Source organism: Pollachius pollachius (genome assembly GCF_949987615.1).
Source record: "Pollachius pollachius genome assembly, chromosome: 8".
Classification (NCBI taxonomy): Eukaryota; Metazoa; Chordata; class Actinopteri; order Gadiformes; family Gadidae; genus Pollachius; species Pollachius pollachius.
The window spans coordinates 5713411-5724360 of NC_136941.1; the positions used below are offsets into that span (position 1 = coordinate 5713411).

General features: G+C 47.1%; 1 protein-coding gene across 1 annotated transcript; it reads left to right on the forward strand.

Annotated features, from left to right (window-relative positions):
- On the forward strand, positions 1 to 10372 carry nr1h5 (nuclear receptor subfamily 1, group H, member 5; the record flags this gene model as incomplete). The annotated part of the gene is made up of 10 exons (XM_079742102.1): positions 1 to 94; positions 3597 to 4037; positions 4366 to 4506; positions 5292 to 5425; positions 5988 to 6086; positions 6780 to 6876; positions 7392 to 7508; positions 8343 to 8429; positions 9501 to 9614; positions 10176 to 10372. The coding sequence occupies 10 exons, from the start codon at positions 1 to 3 to the stop codon at positions 10370 to 10372; spliced, it is 1521 nt and encodes a 506-aa protein (XP_079598228.1).
- Between the last annotated feature and the right edge of the window lie 578 nt (positions 10373 to 10950).

Below are 10950 nucleotides of genomic sequence, written 5' to 3' on the forward strand. Positions count from 1 at the left end.
ATGAGGGAGTGGTCTGAGCTGGAGATGATGTCGTCGGGGGGCTTCCTCTCGGTCCCAGACCCGTACGGCCCCCCCGAGCCCCTCCAGTGCTACGGTGAGACCCCCTTCCTCTTCATCAATCCCTAGAAGTCTTTTATCCCTGAGCCCCTCCTGAGCTCCCCATGCTTCCTCTCTCTCTCTCTCTCTCTCTCTCTCCTCTGTCTCTCTCTCTCTCTCTCTCTCTCTCTCTCTCTCTCTCTCCTCTGTCTCTCTCTCTCTCTCTCTCTCTCTCTCTCTCTCCTCTGTCTCTCTCTCTCTCTCTCTCTCTCCTCTGTCTCTCTCTCTCTCTCTCTCTGTGTCTCTCTCTCTCTCTCTCTCTCTCTGTGTCTCTCTCTCTCTCTCTCTATAACTATGTCTCTATATTTTCTCTCTCTCTTTTATATTGATTATTTAGAAGTTTTCAAGTCACAAAAAACAACTATTATAAGAGAAATTGTCCATTTTACATTTGAGACTAATTGTAAAGACTAAGCTTTGTTTACCATTAGCACATTAAGCAAACGTGTGTGAATGGGTCTGTTTTGTAACCACTGTTCCAGTGGGAGAGCTGTGACGTCTGTTTCCCCGGGATTCTGACCAATGGGAAAGCTACAGGCCTTAGCCAACTTCTAAGAACCAGAAGCCCTCAGTGCGGGCAGACATGTTTATATTATCCCATACAGCAATCACCACACACTATACCTCACTAATGATTACATATTATACTTTACACAATGTTTGATAGCAAAAGGATTTTCTGTCTACATCCACACATATTCTCCCATATTATTGCTCTTCTTTTCCCAAGAGATAAAGACTTATAATGACTAATTAGGTGAATATTTGTGTTGATATATGAGCTGACAAAGTAATCTTTAAAACTATTTAAACTTAACCGTCCACTTTAATGGACAATGAGGACAGTTATTTTGTATTGTAAACTCCATTGGCTCACATAAAGGCCTTTTGCTGAACTAACAGTAGGGGAGATCATTGGTTCATATCTCCTCTGACATCCTTGAGGTCTGGCCTCCAGCTTGCATTGTGAAGCCTGTAGTAGACCAGTGTCTACTAGGGGGTTCCAAACCCCGGCCCAAAGGTTCTTGGTTCAAGCCTGGGCGTCCCAGGTCTACCTAGGATAGGCATAAAAATTATTATTATTCCAAAATATAGAATAATAATTATAATATGGACAAACAGAAAGAAGCACATAAGAATGTGCTTAAAGTTTCGTATACATTTAAAAGCTGTCCATTCGCACTCGGAGTCGCAGTAAGACAACGTGAACATGGAATGTAAACGAGAATGTAAACGTTATGGACGTGTGTCGGACGTCAAGTATCCCGGGACAATGGGAAGGGGAGCGTGACGGGCCGCCATGTTTACCCCCCGGTGACATCTTCATCTTTCTCTCTTAAGGCTGACAGGAGCTCGCCGTTTATTTACGACCTTGGAGCGACTCAATGAAATGGGAAAACATTCTTCTGAGGAGCTTCAGCCCTCCCTGCTGTTGTTTTCCCAAAACGCACGCACACAGAGACAAACACACACACGCAATGACAAACACACATGCACACAGAGACAAACAAATGCACACACACACACACACGCCCACACACATACACAAACACACACAATGACACACACAAACACAAACACAAACACACACACAATGACAAACACACCCACACAATGATACCCACAAATACAAACACCCACAGAAACACAAACACACACACACACACACACACACACAAAGGTTAACTATGCATTTGGTCCTAGTTGTAGGAGAAGTCTTTTCAAATGAATGTTAAAAACATTCTCAAAAACATTCCAGCCTGCTGCTATCTCCATCCCGCATGACAGGAGGTCGCTAGCTCGCTAGTTAGCGCTGTGTGTTAGCGCATTGTGTGCGTAGCGCCGTGCGTGGCGTGCTGAACGAGTGTGGGGGGGCGGAGGGGAGGACCCCACAGTGTTTACACAGCGCTTAAAATGGTTTACAAACACTTCTAGAGATAGAGCACCCCCCACGCTGAGACACACTCACACGCACGCACACACACACGGTCGAGACAGGAAACATCTGGAGAGAGAGAGAAAGTGTGTGTGGTGTGCGCATGTGTGCTTACGTGTGTGCATGATGTGGATTGAAGGATTATGTATAAACCATATGAATTGATAGTGTATGTCTGTATAACAAACACACACACACACACACACACACACACACACACACACACACACACACACACACACACACACACACACACAAACACACATGCCGGACAGGTCAGGGGAGGAGGAGGGAGCGATGAAGAACTTTAAAGGAAGATTTCCAACAGATCTTTCAGTAACATGATGATTATGATGAAGAAGACGATGATAGTCGTATTTTTATCTGTGTAGGGAAAACTCGCACCGGGAGGAGAGGGTGTTACTGTAGCAGCAACAGCCGCAGACTCTGTTACCATGGTTTCAGATCAGGCAGCTAGATAGTCTTCTATCCAATCCAAAGGTTGGACCAATCAAAGGACTCGCTCCACCTCAATCGAGTTGAGCACATTGAGATCAAGTCTCACGCCATGCAAGAGAGAGAGAGAGAGAGAGAGAGAGAGAGAGAGAGAGAGAGAGAGAGACAGAGAGAGAGAGAGAGAGAGAGAGAGAGAGAGAGAGAGGGCTGTGGATCTCGACCAGAGGTCCCTGGCGACTGTGGGATGACTCAGCTGGGTCCTGCCTCAGAGTCCCTGCTCCAGTGTCCCCTGTTGGTCGTTCGTGTTTTATTCCGTCCCCTGTGTCCAATAATACAACGGAAAGCATGAGGTCACACATGCATGACGTCAGTGTGCGCGACGGCCGGGCCGGACTGAGGCGGTGTCCGGCAGCCGGCCTCAGAGCACACACACACACACACGCACGCAGAGACCGGGCCTGCTGCTGCTGTGCACCAGTTTAAACACTATGGTTAGATCATTAGAGTGGAGCCATTCATTCAGCCCTTGAACACCCATTTAGCCACAAGTCTGGCCTCAGGCCTTTATTAAGTCAAGTTTAAGTCTTTAACGGCATGTTTGTTTACTCTTATTTATTCTGTTTATTCATCATCTTAATGAACCTCAACCACACTATGAACCGCTGTAGTCCTCTAGTCCTGAGCAATTCGGTTGTTTTAATCAGTAATACTTTTAAATGTTTTCATTTGAAAAACTTGAATTCTCTGGTCATCTCTAAACAATCCTCCTCCTCCTCCTCCCCTTCCCCCCCCCTCCTCCTCCTCCTCCCCCTCCTCCTCCCCTTCCCCCCTCCTCCTCCCCCTCCTCCTCCTCCTCCTCCCCTTCCCCTCCCCCCCTCCTCCTCCTCCCCCTCCTCCTCCCCCTCCTCCTCCTCCTCCTCCCCTTCCTCCCCCCCCCCTCCTCCCCTTCCTCCCCCCCCTCCTCCTCCTCCTCCTCCTCCTTCCTCCCCCCTCCTCCTCCTCCTCCTCCTCCTCCCCTTCCCCCCCCCCCTCCCCCTTCCTCCTCCTCCCCTTCCTCCCCCTCCTCCTCCTCCTCCTCCTCCTCCTCCCCTTCCCCCCCCCCCTCCAGACATGCTGTCAGACCCTCTGGCCTTCCCCTTCCAGGAGCCGGACTTCCAGCTTCTCCCGTACCCCCAGCAGCAGTACCCCAGCGGCCCCGGGGCCCTCCCCTTCCACCACCTCTACGGCTCCACCGCCTCCCCCACCACCAACACCTCCTCCTCCTCCTCGTCCTCCTCCCCCTTCTCCTCCTCCCATCCCTGCCTCCCGCCGTACCAGTACAGCCCCCACTGCTCCGAGAGCCACTTCAGCCCGTTCGGCCCGCCGCCCCCGGAGGCCCCCCAGTACAGGGCCCCGGAGCAGGGGAGCGGGGTTGGAGCCCTGCCCCAGAGCAGGAGGTCCCGGCTGGGTCCCGGCGGCCGGGCGAGGGCCCAGGAGGAGCTGTGTGTGGTGTGCGGGGACAAGGCCTCGGGGTACCACTACAATGCGCTCACCTGCGAGGGCTGTAAAGGTGAGAGGTTCCCCGTCCACCACGTAGGCAAGGCACCTTTATTTATATAGCACATACACGAGGCAGACTCAAAGGGCTTCACGTAGAAACATAGAGCAGAAAGCTAAAGCAAACATACAATACAACAAAGTAATTCAATAAAATAGATACGTAAGTATCTAGGCAAGGATAAAAAATGAAAGTGCAATGTGGTTTTAGATTTAGCGGAAAGCTAATGCAAACATAAACGTTTTTAGTCCTGTTTTAAAAGTGTTCAGAGTTGGGGCAAGTCCTAAATCCTCAGGGAGTTTAAAGCAGAGATGTAGCATACGATTTACCGATGTTGCAGGTTTCTTCCGTCGGAGCGTGACCAAGAAGGCGGTGTACCGGTGCAAGAGCGGCGGCGGCTGTGAGATGGACATGTACATGAGGAGGAAGTGCCAGGACTGCCGGCTCAGGAAGTGCCGCGCGGTGGGAATGCTGGCTGAATGTAAGCTAACAGGGACACAACCTACATGTATGGGGAGCGTACCTATGTTCCCCGGGTCCTATGTTCCCCGCTTTGTATGTGACCGGGGAACATAGGACCCTGTGAGCAAATCTTTTTTATCGTAGGATGGTAGGGGCAAGTACCGCCTTTTTCGCCTCTGATTCGCCTGTGATCGGTTAGAATGTCTCTCCTCCGATTGGTTATGGTTAGGGTTAGGTTTAGGGTTAACCCTCACCCTAACCCTAACCCTAAACCTGACCCTAACCCTTTGCACCCGGGGAACATAGGACCTGGGGAACATAGGGATGACCCCGCTGAGGGTTTGCTAACATTTGCTGCTGGATGCTAGCTAAATGTAAGCAAACTTTCAGGCCTTAAAGGCTGATAATGGATCCACGTCGACGCAACGCAAGGACCATGCAGAGGCTTCGACGCAGTCGCGAACCTGTTTTCATGATGCGTCGGGTTTTAGTGAGTGGACCAATCACAGCCTTTGCTGCTGTGTCGCCTCGACGGAAGGCTATCATGTTTTGGAGGCGCAAGTCCGGCCCTTGGGTTGAACGCAAGGAGGATCCTTAAACCCCCTTGCGTTGCGTCGACGTGGAACCATAATCAGCCCTTCAGTTGTGTTAGCTACAATGTTTGCTATGGTAATGCTAACTGATTGTAGGCTAATGTTAATGTTGTTAGAATGCTAGCTGAATACAAGCTTAGAATGGGGACCAGTTGTAAGGGGTATGTTTAGGTAATGACAGAGATAAGAGATTGTGTTTGTTTTCCTTCAGGCCTGCTGACGGAGGTACAGTGCCAGTCGAAGAGGCTGAGGAAGGGGTCAAAAGGTCGTCTGGGAGGCCAGGAGGAGGAGGAGGAGAGCTCAGAGAGAAGCAGGGTCAGCTCCTCAAACAGGCTGCTAGCACAGGTAGCTAACGTCAGCATATCCATTTACTAGCACAGGTAGCTAACAGCACCATGTATTTTCTAGCAAGGTAGCTAACAGCAGCGTATGCATTTGCTATCACAGGTAGAAACCACTAGCACAGGTAGCTAACATCAGTATATCCATTTACTAGCAAATGTAGTCAACAGCTGCATATGCATACACTAGCACAGGAAGCTAACAGCAGTGTATCCATATGCTATCACAGTTAGCTAACATCAACCTTCATGTTCAACCCAAAGTAGCTTATATGAGTATGTGAATCTGGCAGCTCTGTGTCCATATGTGTGTATGTGCTGTGAATGTGCAGAATAGGGGTAGGATTAAATGGAAAAGGGGTAGGAGTTTTATACTTCTTCCTACTCCTTTTTCATTTTTCTTATTTGTGAAATAATCGGAACATTGTTTTTGTTTATAGATTTTTCGTGCTTTTTATTTTGTTTGGTATTTTTGATAAGTTTGATATATACGCCTGATATATACGTCTGATATAAATTTAATCATTTCAGTTCAATTCAACATATGTTTATATGTTCTGTGCCAGTCGCTGTCGTCCAGGCTGTCCCGGGATCAGGAGCTCCTCCTGCAGAGGGTTCTGGAGGCCCACCGGCAGTACCGGGCGCAGGATGGGGCAATCAGTCCGGTGGGTCACCTTTCACCTTTGGGGATGTTGTTTTTAAAGGTGACATATTATACCACCAGGTGAGAGTTTGATTAGCCGTTACAAGCCGTTTTGAAAATCTGTCTCTGAGACTGACCTATTCAGCATACATCTAGTTGGAAAAGCCCACTTGTGATGTCGGAAAAGGAAGATTTTCAAAACAGCTTGTAACAGCAAAACACACTCACACCTGGTGGTATAATATGTCACCTTTTAAGATTCTGTAATCGTGAATTTGGTTGGGTTGAGAAGGGTTCTGTGTGTATTCTTTTGGATTAGGTTTGGAATGCTGTATAGTATTTGTGATTGGACACAGGGTTTAATACACACACTAAAGAGAAAAAAAATAGGCCCCAATATCCTGAATGTTTGGAGGTAATGTCACAGAAACAGAATTTCAGTGAAACCACCATTCCCTCTCCTTGCATTTTCCTGCATGAGCAACTCCACAGTCAACTACTTATGTGTGTTTTGCTGCCATCTTATGGTTTAAATCCATCAATGATGCTGTCTGGCTCTGTTGATCACATCCTATGGTCGAGTCAAAAGCAAACAACGCTTTCAATTTAAAACAAGCAACAAACCAGAATGTGATTTGTGTTTCTATGTGGGTGAATGCACTAAAACGATAACTAAATGCAGTATGTCTTGCGTTCCTGTGTTGGTGTGTGCTAGATGTTTGAGTGGCCGTACATGGAAGATGAGGAGTGTTTGCCGTACGGAGTGTCCTCACACTTACAGAGATTGCTCCAGTTCGCCAGGACGTTGCCAAGTAAGACGGAGTGGCATAGGAATGTGGTCGGAACGAAACCAAGCAGCGGAAAATGGCCTAGAAATGTGTTGAAAGCACCCAACCCTAATCATTGTTGGCCTGCTGAATCATTCTTCAAATTGTGTATTTGTCAATAAGTGCCTACTTTTATACAGTAGTCAATAATGATGGTTAAGACTGTGTGATGATATAATAAGATAAACTGTATGTTATGATTAAGAATATCTGATAATATAATGAGGTACACTGTCTGTCATAATGATGAAGACAATCTGATAATATAATGAGGTACACTGTCTGTCATAATGATGAAGACAATCTGATAATATAATGAGGTACACTGTCTGTCATAATGATGAAGACAATCTGATAATATAATGAGGTACACTGTCTGTCATAATGATGAAGACAATCTGATAATGTAATGAGGTACACTGTCTGTCATAATGATGAAGACAATCTGATAATATAATGAGGTACACTGATGTGATAATGAGTCTCTGTGGTTCCTTCAGGCTTCGACCTGCTGGATGTCTCAGACCAGGGCACTCTGCTCTCCGCCTGCTCCCTAGAGGTCATGTTTCTGCTCTCTGCTCAACAGTTCTCCCATAACCGGGTCGCCCCCAGCCCAGGTAACCTCCTATCTAGGTCTCCTATCTCCTACCTTTAGCCCAGGTAATCTGCTATCCAAGGACCATACCTGTACCCAGGTGATCCACCACTCACTCAGGTGTGTTACCTGTAGCCACGGTGATCCACCACTCACTCAGGTGTGTTACCTGTAGCCACGGTGATCCATCACTCACTCAGGTGTGTTACCTGTACCCAGGTGATCTACCACTCACTCAGGTGTGTTACCTGTAGCCACGGTGATCCACCACTCACTCAGGTGTGTTACCTGTACCCAGGTGATCTACCACTCACTCAAGTGTGTTACCTGTAGCCCAGGTGTGTTACCTGTAGCCCAGGTGATCCACCACTCACTCAGGTGTGTTACCTGTAGCCCAGGTGATCCACCACTCACTCAGGTGTGTTACCTGTAGCCCAGGTGATCCACCACTCACTCAGGTGTGTTGCCTGTAGCCCAGGTGATCCACCACTCACTCAGGTGTGTTACCTGTAGTCCAGGTGATCCACCACTCAATCAGGTGTGTTACCTGTAGCCCAGGTGATCTACCACTCACTCAGGTGTGTTACCTGTAGCCCAGGTGATCTACCACTCACTCAGGTGTGTTACCTGTAGCCCAAGTGATCTTCCACTCACTCAGGTGTGTTACCTGTAGCCAAGATGATCTACCAGGGCTACGGCTACTTAACCTGTAGTCTAGCGGCAGGAGCTGCTGTCCAATTACCTTTTTTAAGTCATTGAATCTTGTTTCGAAATGAAATGATCCTCACTGTACATGAAAGAATAAAATAAACCTTTGTGTTTTTTAATGCCCAAAGTGTTTGTTTTTATCCTATAGCCCTCCAGCCTTTCAACATCTCAACACACCACTGGCTGAAGAACTTGGAGACCAAGGAAAACAACTGCAGGACGTCGCACAACTCAGGTAGGGAGACAAATATCTGCTATCTCTGTAGCACAGTTATCTGTATTAGGAAGCTGTGCGTGTGTGTGTGTGTGTGTGTGTGTGTGTGTGTGTGTGTGTGTGTGTGTGTGTGTGTGTGTGTGTGTGTGTGTGTGTGTGTGTGTCTGGACAGAGCTAGTGGTGTTGTGTGTTAAAGAGTGGTGTTTATGTTGTCTATTTTCAAGGGGCGGGTTGTGTCTTCATGGTGTTTATTTAAAAGGTGTCATCTGGTTTAAAGTGTTATGGGTATTTGTGTGTATTTAGCTCTATGTTACTGTTTTGTATTTGTGTTGGGTAAATATTTTCCGTACGTTTGTTAGTGTTGTCTGCTTTGGTCATGAATGTGTTATATCGTATTTATGAGTTGTGTGTTTGTATATATGTGTTATATTCATGTGGCGTGTGTGTATTTATGTGTTTGTATTTCTCCGTTTGTATCTATGTGTCGTGTGTTTATATGGTGTGTATCTATGTGTTGTGTATTGATGTGTGTGTATCTATGTGATGTGTATTGATGTGTGTGTACCTGTGTGTTGTGTGTCTATGTTTCTGTATCTATGTGTTGTGTATTGATGTGTTTGTATCTATGTGATGTGTATTGATGTGTGTGTATCTATGTGTTGTGTATTGATGTGTGTGTATCTATGTGTTGTGTATCTATGTTTCTGTATCTATGTGATGTGTATTGATGTGTGTGTACCTGTGTGTTGTGTATCTATGTTTCTGTATCTATGTGATGTGTATTGATGTGTTGTGTATTGATGTGTGTGTATCTATGTTTCTGTATCTATGTGATGTGTATTGATGTGTGTGTATCTATGTGTTGTGTATCTGTGTTTCTGTATCTATGTGATGTGTATTGATGTGTGTGTATCTATGTTTCTGTATCTATGTGATGTGTATTGATGTGTGTGTATCTATGTGTTGTGTATCTGTGTTTCTGTATCTATGTGATGTGTATTGATGTGTGTGTATCTATGTGTTGTGTATCTGTGTTTCTGTATCTATGTGATGTGTATTGATGTGTGTGTACCCGTGTCCCCGGCCCCCCAGAGCCCAGTGAGGACCCCCTGGCCTCGGTGCTCAGCTTCTTCCACAGCATGACGGCTCTGAGGGTGACGGACGCGGAGTACGCCCTGCTCACCGCCACCGCACTCCTCTGCTCCGGTGAGTGTGTGTGTGTGTGTGTGTGTGTGTGTGTGTCCTAGCCGCCCACCTGGCTGAGCCAATAGGACGAGGGCCTGGGATTTTGTCATTGGTTCCTTTGGCTGTTGCGCGCTTTGGGTTATTAAGTGTGTGTGTCAGGGCGCTGCCAACAACGGTCACAATGTAATTACAAGGTGTACACACAGCCTTCTGCAATAGTGAATTTCGTCTTAATGTGTAGAAATAGTTCTGTGAATGATTCTGATCATTATTAAAGGTGATGTCAGAAGAGGGCACACCCATCTAGGTGGACACGCCCACTTGTGATGTCAGAAGAAGCCGATTTTCAAAATGGCTTGTAACGGCTAAACACACTCACACCTGGTGGCATAATATGTCACCTTTAACCTTGTTGTAACATGTGTAAAGATCTGACGGTTGTCCGTTTGAAACAGCCCGTCCTATTTTATATCTAATTATCAAACAACAACATTTCCAGTTTGCCAGGTGAAAAGTAGCGTGCAATCCTGTGGTTGGCTGTTCCTGCTGTACTCACCCATCTCTCTCTCCACGCGGGGCCAGACCGGCCCGCCCTCCACGCCCCAGGCACGGTGGAGAGCCTCCAGGAGGTGGTCCTGGAGGTGCTGTCGCGACTCTGCGTGTCCCAGGCCAGGGAGACGTGCAGCGGGCCCCAACGCTTCGGCCGGCTGTTGGGCAGACTCACCGAGCTGAGGACCCTGCGACACAACCACCTCCTGCTGCTCCGACAGCAGCCGTAGCCAATGGCACGGCCAGAGAGCCACCGGGCGACCAATCACAGGGTAGCCGGGTACACGGACAGCCAATTAACAAGTGGGTCAATCACAGGCCTGTAATTGAACACTGGGCCAATCGAATGCTATCCGTTTTGGTCTCGATGTCCCGCCCTCTGCTTCAAACGTTTTGTATTACTATTGGCCGCTTAACGATCACTGGGTTAATGATTTCATGAACCGTTATTCTATTTTTTTAAGGATGTTTTTTTATGTGCAAGAGTTTATATTGTATATCTACCACATGTACTTTTAAATACATTTAAGACAGTATTATTTTTGTAATGTGACAATAGAGATCTTTCATAGGCCCTCCCTGATCAGGTGAGTCAGCTGCAGCCAATGGGAGCTAAGCCATATTGTATTGGCACATTTCAACACATCACTGACTTTCTATTGACTAGACACACCCTTATGATTATACAAAGCAGCTGACATTGCAACAAGACCTCAAACAGCAAGCCTTTTGTCCTGTAGTCAAATACCTGTCATGCCCTATTGCAAACATCCCAAGATGAAATACAAAAGAAAACATGTGTGAACGA